General features: G+C 49.9%; 1 protein-coding gene across 1 annotated transcript in view; it reads right to left on the bottom strand.

The window, feature by feature from the left end:
- Positions 1-23,376, bottom strand: part of Ntn1 (netrin 1) — a 178,839-nt gene that overhangs the window by 55,134 nt on the left and 100,329 nt on the right. Inside the window, exon 3 of the mRNA XM_085695120.2 lies at positions 5,640-5,828. Within this exon, the coding sequence (XP_085551246.1) occupies positions 5,640-5,828 (189 nt within the window). The remainder of the gene's footprint in view (positions 1-5,639; positions 5,829-23,376) is intronic.

The raw sequence follows: 23,376 nt of genomic DNA, 5'->3' as shown, positions 1-23,376 counted from the left end.
AACAGCTCAAATTCCAAGACGAGGCCTGCTAACATCCCATCACTGGGAGAAGAAGGGCCCCTGAACACCCTCTTCCTAAGTAGCAAGGGGGAGGGACTCACAAGGCTCACCCCTTCGTGAGTAGCTATAAAAAATGAATGGTCATTGGGGAAGGGAGAAAGATTTTCTTCAGTGGTATAGCCACTGGTAAGGACCCAGGGTCCTGTAAATATCCCTCATCCTGGGCCCTATAAGCAGCCCTAATGAAACCCACTGGGTCACCAAGACAAACAAATAACCACAGGAAACAAACAGCAGGAGGACTAAGCGAGGCGTGGCCCCTGTTCTGTGTGCCCACTAATGACTGCGTGGACTGAGGTGTGCCCCCTGTTCTGTGTGCCCACTAACGACTGCGTGGGCTGAGGTGTGCCCCCTGTTCTGTGTGCCCACTAACGACTGCGTGGGCTGAGGTGTGGCCCCTGTTCTGTGTGCCCACTAACGACTGCGTGGGCTCCGGTGCCTCTGTTTTCCATGAGCTATACAAATAATCATGGCGGGTAGCGTTTGCAGAGGGCACGTATGTGCCAGCGCAGAGCACTGCATTTAATCCATACCACGACTCTCAGAGGGAGGGGAAATCATTCTGCCCATCTCCAGATAAGAAAACCGAGGCTGTGAAGCATGCCTCACCCAGAAGTGAAACCTGAGCCCTGACCAGGAGCCTGTACGCTAGGTTTACCGGTGTCCTGCAGCAGAAGCCCCAAGGAGAGACTGTTTCCCAAGTCAGATATCCTCAACATCCTGCCTTCCATGCCCAGAAGCACCATGAACTTAGGGAACTCAAAGATCAGGGTTCTTTCTATTCAAGCACTGGGGACCCCTGGAATGTCCATGTGAAGTCCAGGAGTGAGCACAGACCAGAGGGGTACACCCAAGAAGGCAGAGCTAGCAACGATTCCCAGGAAGCTTGCTCCAGTGCTTGGCTGAGGAGTGCTGTTTCCCCACAGTGGTGAGGGTGTGCCACAGGACCAAGGACACTTGTCATTTGTAAAGACTTCTGAATGAAATCACCCTATCTTATTTCTTGACTTTTCCTAATCACAAATACACTGCTATAAAGAATGACCCCTGTTGGGGGTTGGAGAGATGGTCCAGTGGTTAAGAGCACTGACTGCCCTTCCGGAGGACCTGGGTTCAATTCCTGGCACATGGAAGCTCAGAACTGTCTATAACTCCAGGATCCAACACCCGCACACAGACACACATACAGACAAAACAAAATGACCCCTGTTGCATCAGGGAGAGGGAAGAGTTTGGCCTCCTGAAGAATGGCAGGTGGAAAATGGAATGTTAGGCCAGAACCCTGAAGGTAATGCCACATTCTCTTCATATCCACATGTAAATGACGGAGATTTAAGGTGCCATGAGATGAGCCTAATGCGCTGTAAACTGTATATAGGAGCCATTCCTGAAGCTGCAGCTTTGACTCCTCCCCGCCCCCAAGAGAGCACAGCAAAGCTATGGCAGCGGGGCCACACTGAGGTAAGCTTTTGGCATCTTCTCTCCTGGCTTCCTCTCCCTGCAAACAGGAGGCCATTCCGGAGATGGGGCTCTCTGTGTTCAACGCTGAAGCTGCGATGAACAGCCGCTGCTACCTTCTTGCCTCGGGTAAACATCCCTCTTCCCGAACCGCCCAAATTATGACAGAAGACAGACCTGTCACAAGGGACCCCAAAAGTGGAAGGGTATACACCGGAGGCTTTTATGGGGTGAGTGGAAATGGCCAGAGCGTCAGGAAGAGAGGTGTGGGAGGGACTTAAATCTGAACACTGGCGCACACAAATGACGCCCCCTGCCTCACCCAGGAAGATTTCGAAGGAAAAGAATTTTAAACGCCCACTCCAAATTTTCATAAAAACAGTCTTTAAAATATTTCAATTCATCAATGAGTAATCTCTCCCCTCAGAGGAGTCAACTGTAGGGCTTGGTCTCCACCCCTGGAGACTTTCTGGAACCCACCCCAGCAGCAACCTGCCATCTTTATTTCTTACACCCCAACCCCCACCACACCAGCAGCTCTCAGCCTTGGGGAGCTTTTCCAAGGCAGGTGCCTACCTCTCCTCTGAACCCATTAATGAAGCCAGAATCTCTGGGGTGGGACGTAAGCAGCATTTTGCAACATCCCAGGTAATTCTCACACACAACCAAGAATGACAAGTTAGGAAAAATACACTTATGATACCAGGAAGGGAAAGTAAAAAATTTGAAAGAAATTTTTACTGGGGACAACTGGGGATAGGGCAGGGAGGGGGAGAGGGGAGAGAGGTGGGACTGGGACAGTTCCACACAGTGGCCCCAAGAAGCCAGAGGGGGCTGGACTGGGGTGCTCACTTCTCCCCCTCCCCCAACCCTTGGCAGAGCTGCAGGAAGGCAGACAGGGTGAGGGGAGCATCAGGAATGCACTGCAGAGCTAGTGAGCCCTGCTGTCTCCTGTTCCTGCCCTGCTAATGATTGCATCTTCCGAAGGCCCGGGCACCTCCTTAGCAGCCCTTCTTTCAGCCACATTCAGTGCAGAAGTGAAGGGGGCAGGGCAACGAGCGGGAAGAACAGGCTGCTGCTCAGTGAGATGGAACGAGGGCCCCTTTGTGACGGGGAAGCTAGATGTGGTGGTTAATTTCTTAATTCTCATCACAATTCGGTTCACAGGAGCCTCCTGGAATGTCTTTATCCATCACAGATGGTTCGGGAAAATGATAAATTAATATTGTTATCAATGGAGGCATGGCTGAGATGGTTAAATAGCGACGTCCTCTTTGCAGGCTATAGAAAGAAAGTGCCTCCGCAGTCCATAAAGAAGTCAAATGGTAAACAAAAACTCCTATCTTTTGACAGATCCCAGGATGAGTATCATTCACAAACCATTTCGCAGAGAAAGGGGAGAAATTCATCTCATCTGACTTTGTATAGGACAACAGCCCACACCATAATGAGGCTGGCCCAGCGCTGTGAAATCGCCCTGAATAGCCGAGAGTGCAGCGGCCTGTTCCCTGGACATGTTTACTACGGCCCTTTGTATGCACCAACCCTGCCAGTCCCGGTTAGCTCCTAAGCTAGGGGAGGGGAGAAAGACCCCAACAAATTTGTTGCTATGAAACTTCCCAAATGGGGAGACTGCAGAGTAATGCTTGGAATCAAATGCCCTTGCTCCAAGCTGTTCTTGTCTGGGTCCACCCCTGCTCGACACTGAATAAGGTCTTGAGCCAGCCAATCACCAGCAGTGTATGGGTGGCCTCGGCCCCCTGCCCGGGCCCCTCCCAGGCCCTGAGAAGTCAGGGGGTAAAGAGGGCCCCATGGCCGTTCTATAGCCAACTTGGGAGTTGAGGCCCAGTTGTCCCAATTCCTCTGTGAAATTAGGGTAAAGCAAAGAAGTGGAGTCTTCCTGTGAGGGCCTAGGATGGGGCTCCCCAGGGGTACTCTTAGATGCTAGGGTGAGGGACAGAATGTTACCCACATTCTGGATGCCCAGAGAGCAAGCTGTCAAAAGAGCACAAGATTGGAGCCAACAAGCTTGCCTGCAAGCAACCACTGCTTAAGCCACGTGGCGCTAGAGGACAGGCAGAAGGGTCCCAAGCGGTGGCAGAGAGGTGGGTGTTTGACCAAGAGACTCAGAGGCACACATCTCCCAACCCAGCGTCTATCTTTAGTTCCCCTATCTCCCAAGTTATCTCCGGGTTCCCACCAATGCTGGGGACAGGGCTGCAACTGAAGACAGCCACTTAGGCTGGCCCCAGCATCTGAAGTCACAGAACAGCAGACCCTCATCTGTCTGTACCCCAGTTGGCAAAGAAAGATGAGCATCTCTGCCCCAATAGGGAAAACCAGCAGGGTGGGAAGTAGCCAGCATCCTTCCTCTCGGAGAACATGGGTCTTCTTGTTCTCGAGCACAGGACTGCCTGCTGAAGTAGTTGCCCCTGGTTAAACTTTTTGGTCAAATGACTAATAAATCTGTGTCAGTCAATTGTTTACAAGATCCTGGCTTTCATTTCTTCTACAAAAGAGACAACAGACACTTTGGATATAGGCAAAGGAGTTGGGTATCTTCAACTCTGTTCTCTGAAGACTCTAAACCATCTCTCTAGCTTTGCCCTGCTCACACCTTCCTGACAGTGTAGAACTTCCTTGGGCCTCACTGTCTGGGCCACCCACCCATTCTCAGTCTCCTGGAGCATTCTCTCCCAAATCTTTGGTCACTCTGACTTGGAAATAGCCCCCACCACCTTTATGCTCAAATTCTCTTGGCAACCAGCAAAAGTAGCCGATGGCCACAGACATGGCATGAGAACCTGTCTGCATCTTGAGACACACCTTATTCATCTGTATGTGTGGAATCCAGGAGTTCTCTCTCAGAGGCAAGAGTCGACAAAGCCAGGTTTTGTTGCTGTTTGTTTACCAGGGAAGTATTCTGTACATGCAGAGGTGGCTCCATGCTCAGGAGGGCACACACCTGGTTGAAGCTCTGCCATCGTTGTTCTGAAATTCTTTATCATCTTTACACAAGGAACCCCGTAACCTCGAGTTTTATAGTCAGTCTGCATATAGGTGCCCAACATCTGGCGTCTGAAGACAACACCTCTGCTTCATTCAGAGGCTGACAGCATCCAGGAAGGGTCGTCCACTGCAGTTCCTCACCCCAGCTATATCTACCATGGCTTTGCACCCTCCTGAGACAGGGTCCCTATAGGCCCACTGACTTCCAGGAGCCCTTGGATGTAAACATCTTGGGAAGCCATGCTCAGACATGCTCTGGCTCCAGACCCCAACTCTGAAGCAAGAAATCCTTAGTCCCTGGAATTCCCCAAAGCTAATGGGGGGGGGGATGCTTTCCCCTCCCACCTCATTCAGCTCCCTGGCATTTCATCAGCCCCTCTGAGTCATATGACCATTGCTTGCTTCAGTTTTGTTGGTGAGAGAAAAACGAACAGCAGAAAGTTAAAACATCAGTGCTTGCTTCGGCGAACAAAAATAGTTGCCTGTCTCCTTTTACTTTTTTTTGGGGGGGGGGTCCTGAAGAGTAAAGTTATTTACAGATGGATTAAAGGTTCCTTCTGAGACCCCATCCTGAAACTGCCAACCTCGCCTCAACTGTGTGTGCGTGTGTCTGTGTGTGAGATGGGGGTGGGACGGGAGGCAGTGCACACACATCCAAAGAAGAGCCTCTGTGAGGGGCTGGGAAAAGAGGGTCCTTTGTCCCCGACTGTAAGCCTGGTGAACACGGCTCTCTTTCCTCTGGTATGCAGCACACCTGTGCTGAGAAGGAGGGAGGCAAAGGGGGAAGTGTTGGAGCCCAGCCCTGCACCCTCGAAGGGATTGCACCTTCTACTTTCTTCTTTGAGCTGTGTCTCCACTGCCCAGTTGTTTTGGCTTACACCTCCAAATACCAGGAAGGCCTTGACAGAAATGGGGGGGGGGACACACACCTTAGTCTACTCTGCTTAGAAGAAAGAGAGAAGGAGAGAAAGGAAGGAAGGAAGGAAGGAAGGAAGGAAGGAAGGAAGGAAGGAAGGAAGGAAGGAAGGAAGGAAAAGAAAGAGAAATAGAAAGGGAGAAGGGGAAGAGAAGGAGCCTAGTGTCCCTGCCCCCTGATCCCCAAGGTCACCTACCTTTGCAAGCCTTCCGGTGGGTGATGGGCTTGCCCATGTCGCGGTAAAAGCCCTCCTTGCAGTAGTGGCAGTGTCGGCCTGCAGTGTTGTGGCGGCAGTTGAGGCAGACGCCCCCGCTCTTGCGCCCTGACAGCTTGTAGAGCTCCATATTGAATCTGCAGCGCCGCGCATGGAGGTTGCAGTTGCAGGCTGCAGGGGAAACAGACAGAAGCCATCAGCGGAAGGGGAGAGGAAGACGGACACCCTGGGGAGAGGTCCATCCCAGGTGCAGGAATGTCACACACTCTGGGAGCCTTTCCTTAGCTCCCTCGCCGCTGATTGCACACTTCACAGCACCCCGGCTGAGGCCTCCTGAAATTCATGTCTTAAAGTCCTGTCCACACCATGATCTTGGATCTTGGACTTGTAACCTCCAGAGCTGGGAGAAATAAATGTGTTTAAGTCCCTCAGTGGGAACAGACCATACTAGATGCCCTGGCTTCCACCTCTACCCTCACCTACACCTCCTTCCTCCCATTCCTCTGCCATCAAGGGCTCTGGAGCCAACTCCCCCTCTCCTTCCCACCATCCAAAACTACAGAAAACCCTAGCTTTCTTCTCTACAGCCTTTCCCCGCCAATCCACTTCTTTCCACTTCCCCGGTCTGTGCACTAGCTGGGAAGTGAGCACCTCTCACCCTGCCACCCACCTGTCGTGATGCCCTTCGGACTTGCTTCTCACACTACCTCTTTGCCCATGACCCTGCGAACCCTCACGTCCAGCTCCAAGTCTGGGGTCTCTACTTGGACCCAGAGGCACCTCCCCCACATCTGCCCCTTCCTCTCCATCCTGCCTCTGTCAGCCTGTATCTGCAAGATTCAACCAACCGTGTGGATCAAAAATACTTGGGGAGAATTGTATCTATACAGAGAGGCACTATTTTCCTTTCCATTAATTTCCAAAAATTACATTGTATTTACTGACATAACATTTACATTTTACTGGGCAGTATAACATATCTAGAGATGTGCTCTAATGAGGGATTTTACACAGACATAGGAAGATGTGTGTAGGCTATGTGCAAACACTTTACGGAAAGGATTCCATGATGGAATTTTTGTGCCCTCAGGGAGTGCTGGGGTCATTTCGTAGAGACGACTGTGACCAGAGCTGGATTTTTCTAAGCACCAACCTGAGGGTGGTATCCATAAGGAAGAAGTCAAAATCATTTAGCACAGTCTTGGGGGCTTTTCACAGGCCAGACTTACTTGCTCCCAGCCTCAGCTCACTCACTCCTGTTTCATTTATTCTGAGCTCTGGTCAATTTCTAAGCCATGCCAAGTGTGGGGTATCCCTCCTCGTCCAAGGCCAGCATGTATTCCCAGCCCCTATGCCGGCCCTTCTTCAAGGCTGCAGCCGTGTTGTCATCCAGGAGGTGCAACTTCAATGTCACTTCCAAGTTCACCTCTAGCTCTGGCTTGGCAGAGGCCCCCAGCACGTCCCCCAAAGGGTTCGTCTCTTTACCTCACACTAGGATCACGCCCCCCACCCCCAGCTTCTTTCTCCCAGCTTCAATTCTAGAATACTGTCAGCTGTAAGCCAACCACACTTGATCTTACCCTACTATTTTTTTTAAAAAAATATATATCAATCATACAAAATTACAAGCATCGTCATGACATTTTCATAGATGTGCATGGCATACATACTTTAATCACATTCACACTGTCCTGTTTTTAGGCTGTGTTCTACACACGTCTATGGAATTTCTAAAGAAATGATGTGTGAATGGAGGCGGGGTTTTTCTTTTGTCTCAACCACCTGGTCCCGAATAAAGATACAAAAGCTTATTTAATTACTGAATGTTTGGCCTATACTGAGGGTTATTAATAACTAGCTCTTACATTTAAATTAACCCATTTCTATCAATCTATGTATTGTCACATGGCTGTGGCTTTACCAGTCCTCTGGCATCTTGCTTCTTGGGCAGCTGGCTCATGTCTCCCTGACTCCACCCTTCTTTCTGTATTTTCAGTTTGGCTTTCCTGCCTAGCCTTATTCTGCCTTGCTATAGGCCAAAGCAGCTTCTTTATTAATCAGTGACAGCAATAAATAGTCACAGCGTACAGGATTATCTCACAGCACTTCCCCTTTTCTGTCTAATCAAAAATATTTAGCATATAATATTTAGCATAGTAAAATTACATAGAACAAAACAGTTTTCAAGTAAAAATTGCAATTACAATGGCTATTCCATTAATATTGTGCAAAATTAGAGAAAATACTTTATTATATATCTTATCTTGGTGAGTTTAAAGATTTATATCTAATTACCTTTTTATCATAACTAAGAAAAACTATAGTGCTTAAAGCCATACACTTAAAAACAAAAGCAAAAAGGGAAACATTCACTCCTTTTTCCATGAACCACTGTGACCACAGCGGCTTTCTATTGGGCCCAGCCATGGGACCATTTCTTATTTTCTAGAAATATAGGTCATACCTATCTGCATCCAGCTTTGAAGCCTCTTTTTCAGAATGAACAATTTTTAGTGTCAAAAATGACTCAATATGATCTTTAAAGACTGCGTGGTTCTTAGAGTATATAACACCGTGGATCTTTAGATGGACACGCTGAGCAAGCAATCTCTCAAAGCTGGCCAGCCAGGCTGTTCCCTGTTGCTCAGGGTTAAACATGGAGCCACCTTAGAACATGCACATCTCCTGATGGACAAGGCATTCCTCAAGGCAGAAATCTGAGTTAAGCTTTGATTTTCCATATTTTTAACATTTGATCGAAAATGCCAAGTTGCCCTCAAGGAAGGCTGAACTGGCGTTGCCTCTTACTAGCAGAAAGTGACCGCTCTTATTTCACCACACCCTTGAAAAGAATAACAATGCACATTTGGTATCAGCATTTGAAAAAAAAAAGTTTGCAAACTGTCTGGAGAAAAGACCCACACATGACACCCACCCGGTGTCTATGATTACAGAAGGGGGGGGGTACATCTTCTTGTGTCTCCATTTCCGTCTCTGTGCATGCACTGCCTGCTCAGGCCATGGCCCAATTTTCCTCTATGGCTGGCTTAAAACACTGGCCTTCTCTCCTATGTAAACTGTAAATGTTTTTACTGGTTTCTTATCCAGATGCTATTTTTACTTGTGAATATTTTATTTCTTTACAACTGCCACTTTGATTTTGTTCTCTGGTGTCATAAGCTTCCTTGAACATTCTTCCAAGAGTCAGTCCCCAAATCATGTGCCCTGTAGTCACTCAGCTGACAAGGTCGGCTTTCATGGAGATGTCAAGATAGCGCCTATCCTGAAGTCCAAAAGCAGACAGAAGCCGGTTTGGAGTCGAGGACAAACCTGACTCCCAAGAACTGAAGTGTCCCTGCGCAGGTGTCCTCAAGTGATGAGTTCAACCGAGCACACAGAAGCTGCATCTCCACCCTCTACACGGAGGACTGTCACAGCCACTGCCTCCTTGGACTCACTCAACTAGACAAGGGACAGGACTTACTCAGAGACATGCAGTGACCAACCAGCCAGCCCAGCACTAAGTCAGTGAGGAGAGTCCTGGCCTGGAGCAGGTAGGCCGTCCTGCTGCTAGACTGCTCCAGAGAAGATGACCAGCATCACCATACAGAACAGCTGAGCCTACATACAGAACTACAGACCAGAGCTTGGATTACTCCTGCAAGAACAGAACCCCCAAGACCTGGGGTCCCTGCCCAGGACTAGGAATCTGCCAGGATCCCCAGGGTCTCACTCCCCTTCGGTGTCCTCTGCACACAGAAAGCTCTCATCACAGCATCTTTTGGTCCTTCGTGGAAGCAGACACACCCCCGTGTCCCCTCTGGAAAGAAGGCTCTAGCTGCTCAGCATCCAACAGTCCTCTGGGAGTGTGAGGCTGCCTTTTTTACCCCTTGGGAAAGCTCAAGCTAGAATCTCCTTCCATGCACAGCTCACACCAACAAAAGGTTCTTTCCAAACAACTGCTAATACAAAAGAAAACTCGGAGGCCAACATCAAAAAGCAGCCCCTGCCCCTCCTTGGGCTGTCAGGGAACATCAAGTGATAATTACCCGTGCTTGGACTTCTGCAAAGTATTTTACAGCTTGTTTTCTTTTCTCTTTGTTTTATTTTCTCTACACAAATGGAAAAATGCACTGGGCAAAGTGGCTCACATCTGGATCCCTCAGGTCCACAAAGAGGTGTCACCCAACTCCCACCAACCGCAGGCCTTGCCTCCGAGAGACACCCTAATCCCTCGTGCCTTCCTGTTTATCTCCTGCTTCTCTCCCAGGCAAGAATATTGGGTATTAGTTTCATCATCAGATTTCACGGCGGGAAGGAAAAGGGCAGCCTTGTGAGAACAGAGGTCAACTCAGGAGAGACGGGGTGGGGGAAGCTGAGACCCTCCTGGGGGACCAGCCTGGCTCAGATCAAGGAGCCCTGCCCCACTGGTAAGACTTGGTAGTTTATCTAGGGATCCCCTGGTCTCTCGTAGAGACTCAGCTATGTCCCTGCTAGCTAGTATGTTGAGATAAGCTAGATTTGTCTCCCATGGCTGTATCTCAAGTTCCCTAGGAGAGGCAGGGAGGGGTAAGAAGAGCAAGGAATCCCCAACTCCACCCCTCCAACCAGGAACCTGACAGAAAGAGAAAGCGGACCAAGAGCCAACTCCTGTTTGCCTCCCCCACCCAAACGTCCTCTGAGTCCTTAACTTCCAACTTTAAGTTTTTTCATTCATCTCTCGAGTCAACTTGAATGTACCCAGCCCCTTGACACCTGCAGCGGAACTCTATTCAACACACACACACACACACACACACACACACACACACACACACACACTAGCTACATGCTAGTCCATGCATGAACTGGGAGAGATACAGAGGCAGGGGATGTACACACTGCCCAAGGGACTCCTCCCTTAACGGAGGAAATGGTCAGACGGAAGAGCACACACATCAGAATTCACATTGATTGAGTGGGACAAATGTTCTTAATCAACTTTGTTGCTTCACTGGGGACAAGGAGAAGGTTTGATCTGCGAGTCCACAGAAGCCTTGATTACATTTTTATTGTACAGCTAAGAGAAAGCAAACACTCAAGAGAGGAGGTGCATGGATGGATAACGAATTGGTATGGGTGGGTGGATTAACTGACTGGTGAGTAGATGGATGGATGGAGAAGATGGATGGGTTAGATGGGGAAACAGATGAAATGGTTGATGGATGCACCCATGGGATGCATGAGTGAGATGGATTGGCGGATGAACTAGATGAACGGAAAGGATGTAGGATGGGGTGCGTTGGTGGATTGAGTGGCTAATTGAATGGGTATATATGAATGGGCAGGCAGACAGGAAGGTAGATGGATAGGACCAAGAGGATTTGCTACCTGGCCCTCATCCTAAAGGCATAGTCCTGTACTTTTCCAGCATTCTTTCTCTGAATTAATTTAAACTTATCTTTGTGCTTTGATTAGACAATTTAATTCCATTTAAATAGACTTCAGTACTTTAGTGAAAAGAACCTTCATCTGTACCCTATGGACTCTTCCTAGGGCTCTGAACACAGAGAACTGAGTCTCAGCTATTCGATGAGTTTATGAAAACATAGGTGTATGATTCGCTCCCCAAACACCTGAAAAACTAAGCTGCACACCTACTAAGATTATTCCAGGTCCAGAAAGCATTGTTAATGCATATTGTGACTCTCCAAAATTCATGTGGTTCTGGCCTGTCAGTGAAAACAGGAAGGCCATTGGACCATGGGCCTGCTTAGAAGCTCTGGTGTTGGACCCAGAACCCCTTCTCTGTCCTCCTATCACACAGGACCATGGGATTGGATGATTGGAGGGAGGGAAGGAAGAAAAGAAGGAAGGAGGGAAGGAGGGAGTGAAGGAGGGAGGGAGGAAGGAAGGAAGGTAGGAAAGAAGAAAGGAAGGAAGATGTTGTAGTGGTATATTATTTGTATTTTGATAAATAAGTCTTGACTGAAGGCCAGAGGCAAAGCTAAAGCCACTAGGTCAGGCAATGGTGACACACACTTTAATCCCAAGATTTGGGAGACAGAGTCAGATGGATCTCTGTGAGTTCAAGGCCACCCTGGGCTACAAAGGATCAATGGAGAAATAAATCCAGGCGGTGGTGGTCTACACCTTTAATCCCAGTACTAGAGAGTCTTGCACCTTTAATCCCAGCACTAGAGGGAATATAACATGAGAGGAGAGAGAGGCTGTCTGGCTAGTCTGTAGGCGCCCAGTCTTGGTAGAGGTAAGACTTCTCTAGCAGTTTGACTGCTTTGCTTTTCTGGTTTTCGAATTGAACCCTAATATCTGTCTCTGGGTTTTTATTATTCATTCTACAGATAGACGGATGAATAGGCAGTTGGCTTCACTTCATCCTTCCTCTCTGGAGCAGTTCTTTTGAGAAACTTGCCTGTGTTCTTTATATCGGTAACAGAATTCTAGACTTACATGTCTACCTCTGGGCTGGCAAAAATAACCTGCAAAACACCATCCGCAAGCCAGGTGCTTTCTTTCTTTCTATTTGTTTTTGTTTTTGAGATAGGGTCTCACTATGTAGTTCAGCTTTGGCTGTCCCATAACTCACTATATAGACCAGGCTGACCTTGAACTCACAGAGATCCACCTGCCTTTGCCTCCCAAGTGCAGGGATTAAAGGTATGAGCCACCACCAGACTAGGTATTTTCTGTGAAAGACTGGTCCCCAATCCTGAGCTCTCTGTGATCCCTTAGAGGCACACTGTGAAGCATCTGTATCGCTCGAACATGGTCAGCACTTCCGGTTTCCCTCACTGTTTCTGGGGGTACCATGTAAAGAAAAAGAAGCCTAGTCTGGTTTGATTTTAGGAGGTCTGGAAGCAAGTAAGAGAATCCTGCCTCATGGTGTCTACTCTCAGAGCGAAGAGAGGTCCATGGAAGACTTGGGATCTCTCAGCTATGGGTAGAGCTCCTGGGACAGACAGTCAGAAGACAGCCATCTTGCTGGGTCCATCTGGGAACCGGATAGAGAGGACAGGATCTAACAGGAGACCCAGAGACCGGCTAGGATGCCCTACCCTTACTGTTCCCACCGCGTCTGCATTTACCAGTCCAGCTGGGGATTCACTCAGGGGCTTCTCTTTCTCTGAGACAGAGTATGACTATATTGCCCAGGCTGGCCTTGAACTTGTGGTGATCCTCTTGCTTCAGCTCCCGCCCCGCCCCGCAAGTGCTGGGATTACAGGTATGCCCCACTATGCCAAATTCCACTATGCCAATTCTCCTTCTTCCACCCCCCTCCCCAGGCTGTCTTGTTTAGCCCAAGTCGGCCTCAAACTCACTAGGTAGCCAAGGATGTCCTCCACCTTCTGATACTCCTGCCTCCTCTTCTAGGATTACAGGTTGGTGCTGGCCACCATACACAGTTTAAACACTGCTGGGGACAGGACCCAGAGCTGCCTGCATGCTGAACAAGCACTTACTCTACTGACTGAGCTATAGCCCCAGCTCCTTCCGATAGATGTACAACAAACTCTCAGGTCACACTGCTGCTTTCGGCCTGTGGACTTGTGCTATCCGATGGAACCAACGGACAAGAATCCAGTTGGACTATCACCCACCCTGTGGAGAAAGTGTCTTGCAGCAAGGTGAGGGTGGTGCTTCCAGAAGGTGGCCTCTGAGGAGGCAGTGGACAGAGCTCTAGCTTCATTAAAACAAAACAAGGCAAAAACTCAATAAAAATACTTCTTAAATAATTGCCGCGAAGTCATAAAAATATTTGAGAGCTATTTTTAAGAGTTGGAGGCTACTCCTATTTTCTTTTATTTATGACCTTGCTACTCTATTTGGTACACTATTTACTTGGAAATTGTCTGTCCCTTGCTTATTAATTGTAACCATTCCTTCCACCGTGTCTTCTGAGCCCAGTTTTTGGAAACTCCTAAAAAGGCCCAGCTGTGCAACTGTGGCTGCACACACCTGGCTCCTGTCTGCACCCGGGGATGGTGCTGAGCTGAACTCTCAAAGGCCTCTCTTTGGAGAAGAGGTTGATGGAAGATGGGCCCAAAGGGCTCTGGTACTCCTGGCAATGTGTGTTTGAAGGTAAGCTCAATCAAGGTAACCCTGACGGACGATCCATTTACACGACAGATTCCAGGTGTTGCTTTACAATGGGAAAGTTTGGTTGCAGGCACACCGGCAGTCAACAAATACTAAATGCTTCTTTCTATAATTCAGGAGCTACACAAGGAACTGGGGTGCGACAGTGAGCAGGACAGAGCCTCCAGAGATGCCCAGATGGAGTTAGTTAATCCCGCTGTCTCTGCTGCCTCAGCCTGAGGCCCGCTACTAATGCAAGGCTTAGAGATTGTACCCAGAGGTGCCAAATGGCCAGAGACAGTGCAGTGGAGACGTAAACCCAAGGGCACGGGCAACCAAAGAGAAGGGGAAATGACCCAGGAGGAGCCTGGTGCCAGTCAAAGCTCTTGAGCTTCCGATCACTGAAGTTGCCTCTTCTCGATTTCAACTTAATAAAACCATGCTCCCCATACAGGACTGGGAGAACTCATTTATCTAAATGAAGAATCAGGTGACATGTCCTTCCACAGTCGGCAGGATAGAGCCCAGGCTATGCAGTGCTTGGGGATCCTAGTGAATGGGAGAGGCAAGGTAAGGCACCTTAAGGCCAGAGAGGGGGCTGTGAGAACCCCACACACACACTTACCCCACCTGGCATAATTACCCATTTATTTTACTCTGCAGATACGAGCAGAACTCCTCGGTGGGACCTGATTAACCCTACCTCCCTTTCCCTCTCTCAAGACAGGAGCACCTCTTCTGTCTATCCAGTTGTGGTTTCCAATTCAAGGAGTGTGGAATAATGTCTCAAGGCTACCCCAGGGCTCAGGGGAAGAGAGCTGAAAATGTGAACTTCTAACAAGGTCTCAGGTGGTAGGGATGTGTCCCACCTGAGCACCACACTTTGAAAACCATTGTTCCAGAAAGAACAGAGAGGGAGGAGGAGGAGGAGGAAGAGGAGGAGGAGGAGGAGGGGGAGGAGAGGAGGAGGAGGGGGAGGAGGAGGGGGAGGACGAGGAGGAGGAAAAGAATGCCCGAGGCCTCAGGTCCTGGGAGCTCACAGAGGGGCAGGATACATGGGACCTTACCTTACTTATATTTAAAAAGCCACACTGCATGCAGCCATTCACCATCACTAAGAGTGAGGGCACCAAGTGAAAGGCTCTTTACCCGCTTGGCCCCTCTGAGCCTGTATGTTCTCATCTGAAAGATGAGCTCATTCAGTCTGATCCTTTCTCTGTATGGTGGACTTTTTTTCCTGCCCCTAAATGTCTGGAAATGCATCTTACTGTATCTTACAACAGATTTGAAGACTGCCATCAGCAGACATGGGAACCCATCCATGAGATCAGGACAGAAGCATCTCGGGAAGCAGTGAGGCCTCTGGGAATAGCGTAGGTCAGGCTGCACAGAGCAAGCAAAGGGGAAGGGGAAGGCGCAGGCAGATCATGGTTAAGACCGTGGCTCTCAGGAGGGGTCCTGCAGGTAGAGGTGGCCAGTCTTGGCAGGGTAATGATACCAGAAAGGGTGTGGCAAATGGGAATGGTAAATGCTTGGGTCTTCCAGGGAGTGAGAGCATGGGGGCCGCTCATCAGGGTCCCAGGCCACTGCTTGGAGCTTTCCCATCTCCTTGTCCTGGGTCAGTAACCTGGATCACCTGAGCAGACATGGTCCTTCGGGTCAACAGTAGTCCAAACCATACATCACAGCACCGGGGCCACTCAGCTCACAGCCTCCCACACCGAGATGGGGAAGGCACAGCGCTAAGGTATTTTAAGAGCGCAGACGTGGAACATGTTATGGTCTGCTGCTGCGATTGCTGTCTTACTATTAGTTATTACTAATCTACAGACACAGGAAGAGTATTATATATGTATTCACAGCGCCTTCTACCACGAGTGGTTTAATGTAGCCCATGGCATATTGGAAAATACCATACAGATAGACAGACAGACACACAGACACACACGGGGGCGGGGAGCGCTGTAGGTTTCTCTGAGGCTGGAGCAGGCTGAAGGGTTCTAACAGAAGACTAAAGAGCACTGAGTGAATGGGGTTCCACTCTGATGAGCCCAGAAATTCCTGAAGCCAAATTATCCCAAAGTAGCCCCTTTCCTCTCAGAGCATCCTCTTGGAGGACAGGCTCAAAGAGTCCTTTATCCTAAGGTTCCAATTTGAAAATAAAACCTGACTGCCTCTTCCTTACTTACCAAGGCTCCATTCTGATACCAGGGAGGAGAAACGGGAAAACAATGCGGGAAGTGCTTTGGAAATGCAGGGTCCCGAGTGAGGCGGCCAGGGAGGCCTGCCTGCCAAAGACCGGCTTAGATGGTTTCTGATAAAGTCTCTCAGATAAGTGGCCGGTGTTTGTTGAGGGCTTAGGGAGCTTTAGCCAAGTCTGATCACAAAGCGAACCTCTGTCAACAGTCCTTCAGGCCACTAATAGGGCCAAGCAAACACTACAGTCACAAGTTCTTCACACCTGTGGGGCTTGGGAAAGGTTCGGCCCCTTTGTCCACAGGCAGACAAAGAAGCTGCCAAGAAAGCCTGGGCCCCCACCCAGCCCAGCCTCCGGGCATCTGGAGAAAGGCCTGGGGTCAAGACAGACAACTTGAAGTCTGGCCAGCCCTGTCTCCCTCTGTGAGCAGAAACAGCTCCCACCAGACAGGGAGACCCTCCAGTGAACAGAGTCCCTGTGAATGGGCAGCAGCAAGGGACATTTCTGAGGCTGGGGCCAGGGCCACTGGCAGCCCTGGAGTCGGAACGACCGGAGAGTACAGCCAAGGCTTAGAGGCTCATTCTCCCCTCTGTGCAAGGCCACTGTCCCCTCCCCTCTGTTGACTGCAGGGCCATCTCCCAAATCTACTTGACCTCCCCGTCATTTTTTCCACTGACTCCTTTTCTCTGTAAACATCTTAGCCTTTTCTTTCCCCTGCCCTTTTTTGGCTGCTCCGCCTTCCCCTAAGGCTTTGAAATGACCCCCTCTCCTAACTGGCCCAGGCCTTCCCTGTGCAGGACCACTCAAGCTTTGCCCTGCACAAACACCCTCCTCCCCGGCCCCCTCTGCGGAAGACAGGCCGAGGTCTGGGTAAGCCCCGAGCAGCCATCAATTCTTCGTCTGCAGCCCTCCTCAGATCCGCCCTTTCCAGAGCCGGGCTCCAACAGCTGGAGGGTGGGCCTCCATCTGCCCTGTCACCTCCCCCAGGGAGGTCATCCTTGGCCCACTAGGGCCCACTCCCAATTCTAGGCTTTCCCCACCTCCAAGCAATCCTTCACTCCAAATCTCTCTTCAAACATTCCTCGCAACGTGTCACCGCCCTGTTCTGGAACCTTCCACAGCTGCCTGTTTCTGAAGAGATGCAAAGTCCATTATTCTCGAGGGCATTAAAAAAAATAAAGATTTCAAAACGGAGGTCCAGGGAAAAGTGGCTCCGTGGTGAAGAGCGCCAACTGCTCTTCCAGAGGACCCAGGTTCAATCCCCAGCACCCACAAGGCAGTCTGTAACTCCTGTTCCAGGGGACCCAACGCCCTATTCTAGTCTCGGTGGTGTGCACACCTGGTGTACAGACACACAGCTGACAAAGCATCCGAAAATGTTCATTTTAAACAGAGGTCCAGAGAGTGACTTACAGCAGAAACGTCTCACCCCACTTCCACTCGTGACGGAGCTCCGTCAGCCAAACAGGCAAGGGGATGGTCCCCCATGGCAACACAGAGCTTGGGAGAGGAGTGGCCTTCCAAGGTTCCCTAGCTTACCCTCTTAGGGGAGAGATGGGGAGAATGTGGCAGAGACTTTGCCAAGGACCCGACAACAGTTAGCGATGGCTAACTCTTTATCTAACTTGTCCAGGGCACTCACCAGACCACCTGCATGGGAAGAGGTGTGTGATCCTGAGCTTGATAACCCGCCTCCTGGCTACTGGAATCCTTCCTAAAGGCAGATAATATTCAAGGCAAAGGCGGTTGTCTGAGAAAAGCTCACCCCCTCCCCTGGAGGGGAAGGCACTGCCATGAAATCCTCTGCCTTGTGACTCATATGCCCTGCCAGATGCCTGCTTGCAGCATGGGGGCTTCCTTCCAATCGCTTTCCCCAGAGGTGGTGCATAGGCTCCATGTGCTGGACGTATGAGAGCTGACTTGCCAGGGGAACGGGCCAAGCCTGGCTCCCAGCTCCCTGGAGTCATTTCCCATCTGTAATGGGTCCCATCAGCAAGGCTGGCACATGTGGGACTCCAGTAGTGATGGGGGAGGCTGGCATCGGGTGAGGGCTTAATGACTTGCAGCTCCTCTGTTCTATACCAGTGGGGAGGATGCGCAGTGGCAGGGATGCGGCCCTCCTTTCACCGCAGCATCCAGAAGCTGTGTCCCTCTCTACATGACCAGCTAGCTACACAACCCTCTGGCTGACTCTGACTTGGGTTTCAAGCCCCAGAGACAAGTCAGCCTACATGGCTACAGGGACTTCACCCAGCACATAGCCAAGAACTCCACTGCCACAGGACGCCTGACCATGACGGAGGCAGGGTTTTAGTGAGCCATTCTATGCCGACACTCATTCTCCAAATGCTAGATTTCAGCAGTCAAGGGCTGCACAGGATGCCTACTTCAACATGAACCGCAGGAAGAGATGTTTAGTATCATACATCCCAAGGCTTGCACGGCAATTCCCTATCCCCAACACACCCCCTACCCTCATAAGCCCAACCTTTGCCTCCTGTATGGTTTCATCCACATGGCAATTTTTTCAAAGGCAACTCTACTGGTCTTAGCACTGGTGAGTCTCATAAGTTAAAGGGGTCCCACAGAACGAGGCTGTCCCACTGGGTTTTACAGAAATTAAAGGGCTGTCTGGTTCTGTAGTGTTTGTTTGCTCTGCACCAACTTGCCCTTCCCTGCACACACGACCCACTGCTGAAACGAAACAGAAATCCTACGACCTCTTTTCGTTTGTTTGTTTGTTTGTTTTCAAAACAGGGTCTCACAACGAAGCTCACTAGGTAAACCACACTGACCTTGAATTCACAAAAATCTGCCTGCCTCTGCCTCTGCGTCCCAAATGCTGGTATTAAAGCATGTGCCACTTGTCTGGTGCATCATACAAGCCCTTAAAACCATATGGAGATGTATAAGAAAAGGGAAGGCATTGCTCATTGGACAGCTTCCCCACTGCGTGACACAGAGAAGTAACGAGCATGCCACTCTACCTCACCCAGGTACCCAGGAAGCTCACTGGTCCCTAGAATGCCTTAACTTCGCATGCAAAGATCTCCCTACTATGCATGGGCAGGGTGGACGAAAGCAAGTGTGACCTAAATGGCTCAAAATAAGTAACAAAAGAGCTTTTCATCAGCATGCTTTATGAAGGGACTCGTCAAAAATCTGAGCCCCAATTCTGGATCTCGTTATTTTAATCAAATCGGTAGGTAAAATTTATTTAGAGATCAGTAAAGGGCTTATGGGATTATAATTAAAGACTTTAATTAAAAATCACGTCCTGGAAGAGAATGTGGGTGACCCACCACGCAGACAGAATGACAGGGGACAGCAGATTCCAGCTGACCAAGGGAGCTGGAATGGGCCACCCCTGGAAGTGAGGAACAAAGCCATCCCTGGAGACATTCAAGTAGACGTACAAGACATAGGAGGTTCCCGGTCCGGAGAGGAGGTAAAACCTTCAAACTGATATCTGTGGGCCTCGGAGGTGAGAGACTTACAGGCTTGTGGCTGATCTGGCTCAGTGAATATTTTTGCTCAGAAGTTAGAACAGGGGTCAAATCTGCGAGTAACCTTGGTCCCTTACAGTGAGCACATGGAAGTCACAGTGAGCAATTTCCTTACACTGCGCAAACGGAAAAGAGATGGAAGAGCGTGCAAGCAAACATGGACTTTATCCATAGAAAACCAATTCAAACAGCCCTTCTGGAATGGTGCTGTCTTTATGGCAGAACACAGCCCACGGAAGCCTGTAAGTCTTCCTCGTGGAGACACCAAGACAGTTCTGTGCTGGGTTGGCTTACTGCAATGAAGCAACAGAGTAACAGGGGTGGCTGGGTTAGGGCGCAGCAGATAAAGGAACTTGCTGTCAGGCCCAGCAATCTGAGCTCGATCCCTGGAACTCACATGGTAGAAGGAGAGACCCAATTCCTGCATGCTGTCCTCTGTCCTCCACACTTGTGTTCTGGCACACACATACACCAAACAAATAAATGCAGCCCACATTTGGGGATTTCAAAGGCAACAGGATTGATTGGCCTTCTGAAGAAACGCACCAATACAACTGCCTACTACGGCTGGCATCTCTGGGTCAGGCCAGCACTGTGAAGAATTAGGGCTAAGTACCCTGAACATTTCCCCTGGACTTAAGGTTGATATACCCTAGATTCTAGGCAAGAACCCTAAAGGGACAACAGACCCTTACAGGAAAGGGGAGCCTGTGTCAAGAAATAGAAGGTGCCAAACTTCTTTGTTGCTTGCTTTATGTATAGGTCCTGCGCGTGTCAATAAGAAAGGCTGTCCCTTCCTTGAGGCCTTGTCCCCAAAGAGGAAAGGAGCTCCAAGCTAGAACCCTAATGTGTCTAAAAGGAGGTGGAAGCTTATGGGAAGTCTAAGGAAGAGAAGACAGCGAACGTAGAAAAATCACAGAAACATCAGAAACCACAATCTGAAGGATGTGGCCAACAACAGGGAGAAGAGGGCACCAGGTGGCATTGGGGATCAGTACTCACGGACAGGGCAGCTACACTTGGCACTGCTGCTAACACTTGCTGTCCACTGGCATCTGAACAGGGGATATGCCCAGAGTGCCTCTGTGAACCCTAGGGCCACTTAGTCCTCACAGCCTCAAGATTCTAGAGTCCCCGCTCTGCACCTTATAAGATTCCTCATCCACTTGCTGTGTCCTGCATGTGTCCATGGGGAATAGGTTCCAAGACAACCCCGAGGCCCATGGATACCAAAATCCAAGGATGCTCAAGTCCCTTCTAAGAAATGTCACCAGTGTTTGTCTAGCACCTACCCATCCTCCTCTGTGCCTTCAGTCGTATCTGGATCCATTCCAGTGTCTGCTGCAACACAAGCAGTGATTATATCGGCTAGTTAAGGAAATGCTAGGAAGGAAAAAGATCTACAGACTTTTTTAATGCAGATGCAAATGCTTTTTGGATATTTTGATCTGAGGTCAGTTGATTCTTCCATGGTGGAACCCAAGCACATGAAGGTCCAACCAGACTGCCATTCCACTAAGAGAAGCCACAAATCTTAAAAAGACAGAGACATGATCAGAGGCATCAGGTGGGGAAGGTTTAACTGTCCCCCACCTTACAACTAAAGATGTTGACGCTGCTCACAGCAGTGGTAAAGGGACTGTGTGAGCCCCTCAGCAACACCTCCCAGTCCCTATGGGAAAGTAGCAATGTAGAGTCGTCCCTACTAGACTCAACCCAGTGACCAGGCTGGCTCTCTAACCAGAGTAAAGGTAGCAGGGGCACACACTAGGCCAGGCAGGGCTATCTGCTGACTACCCTCAGGTAATCTTTGCAAATGTTTTCCCAGGGTTTGAAAACCAGACAGGTCCCTTGTACAAGTCTGGGGGTGAGGAGCCCCGTGTGATCACCCCACATTTCTTGGCTTTGGCACTCCTGGCTGCTTTGCATGTGGCTAATTCCCTCGGCGTCCTCTGTAATTTCATAGTAATGTGGTTTTAATTGTCCCCAAAGTGGGCCATTCTTCCTTTATTGTGCAGTAAATTTCCCTCCAGAGTTCGGATTTCATGCGCCAGCAGCAGCCGAAGAGCAGGCCGGCCTCAGGGGGAGGCAGTGCTAGCCTCATCGCTGGCCCCTAGCCCTGGCTAGCCTGGCTGCCTCTCACTCTGACCCTCCCTTGGCCAGCAGCTCCATACTGGGAGCCATGGGGCAAACATTAGGACCCTTAAGGGAGGGGCACACTTGAGGAGGCAGCAACACTGGTCTGTGGTTCTGTCTGGAAAGCAAATTAACTCACCAAATGCAAACAAGCTGCAAAGCAGATTCACTGGGCCAGAGTATGGGCCAGCTCACTGCTGTGTGTTCATTTGCACCACTGGCAAATGCCACTGGGGCTAGGTAACAGGTGCAAAGAAAGCTAGGCATTCAGCCTGTCTCACTTCCCACTTGTGGGCTGGGCCAGACACCTGAGCTGTCCGTTCCTCCTTGCTGGACCAGAAAGGAGGAGCAATTACAGCCTCCTTATCAGATGAGCAAAGCTTCATCCCAATGAGGAAAGGAAGAGGGTGAGTCTGGGGCCAGACATGCTGGGTCAGATCCTATCTGTCACAGGCTAGCACACGACACTTGAACTTGGCTGTCTGTTAACCTCTCATTCATTAGCTTCCTTATCTAGTAATTGACAGCAGTGATGATACCCATCTGCCAACAGAGGCTGACATTACTATGGCCATGGCCAGGCATTCCCGGCATATCTACTAGAGATGTCAGAGACACTGGACTCAGAGGTGGTCCATGTACTGGAGTCCATCACAGGAGGATGGATAAAAAGCAAATGGCAGTGTGCTCAGGTCACCAGGGAGCCTCAAGGCCTCTGAATTCTCAGGTGAGACCAGCTTGCCTCCAAGGAGCTGCTGGTTTAAAGTATGATGGTGGTCACACTGGCCTGTGCCCTTACCCATAGGTTTAAGGGTCTGCCACTGTCACAGCCTCTCCTTTCCAGAACCCAAAGCATCTAGAACTAGAAGTGAGAGCAACACTGAAGCCACTCCATCTCTCCAAGCACACAGAAGAGCTTCCCTGGTAGCCTGCTAGTCGTTTACATGGGATTGAATGCCTTTCGAGAGGGGTGAGCCATGACTTCAGAGCAAGGATGAAGACAGAGCAAAGAGGAGCATCCGCCCAACACACGCCTCAGTGATTTCTGCTGTAGACACCTGAAACTACCGGCATCTGCACAAAGGGCTGACAGAGTCCCCAGGGAGGATGTCATGAGCCCCGAGCTCCGGTGAAGGAAAACACTTTGGGGGAAATGTCTTCCTGAGCTGTAGTCCACCAACCCCTCCCGGCTTCCTAGCTATGATTCTGTTTCTCTCTACTCCAGGCCTTGCCACCATTCTGAGTCATGCCTTAGGAAAGAAGTCGCAGCCCTGGGCCCTTAGTCTGTGAGCAATTCCTCATGACCTCTTCTCTTATCTGCCCCATGCCCTGCTGGTCCTTCCACATAAAACCCACCTCAAGAAGATGGACACACACATCAGTCCATGATCACCCATGTCCACCGACATCTTCCTTCTACTCTCTTTCCACCTGAAGTCTTAACTCACTGCCCCTCCTCAGCATCCTTCCCCAACCTCCCTACTAAAAGCCCCAAGTTCACCACCCCAGTCATCTAAGTCCATGCCTGGCACTGTTTCTCCAAAGCACACATAACTTTAAAGAGACACGGGCTTGACTTAGCTCCCTAGGTCCAAATGAGGAGCAGAAGGAGGGAGAACGTGAGCAAGGAAGTCAGGATCATGAGGGGGGTGCGTCCACCTCCTGAGACGGTGGGACTGATCTAATGGGAGCTCACCAAGGTCAGCTGGGCTGGGAGTGATGGAGCATGTGATCAAAATGGACACTCTGAACGTGGCTGGCAATTAAGGCTGACTGAGAAGCCAAGAACAATGGCACTGGGTTT

Source organism: Myodes glareolus, chromosome 9 (genome assembly GCF_982192425.1).
Source record: "Myodes glareolus chromosome 9, mMyoGla1.1, whole genome shotgun sequence".
Lineage (NCBI taxonomy): Eukaryota > Metazoa > Chordata > Mammalia > Rodentia > Cricetidae > Myodes > Myodes glareolus.
The sequence above is the reverse complement of the archived record's forward strand: the minus strand, read 5'-3'. Positions and strand labels throughout refer to the sequence as shown.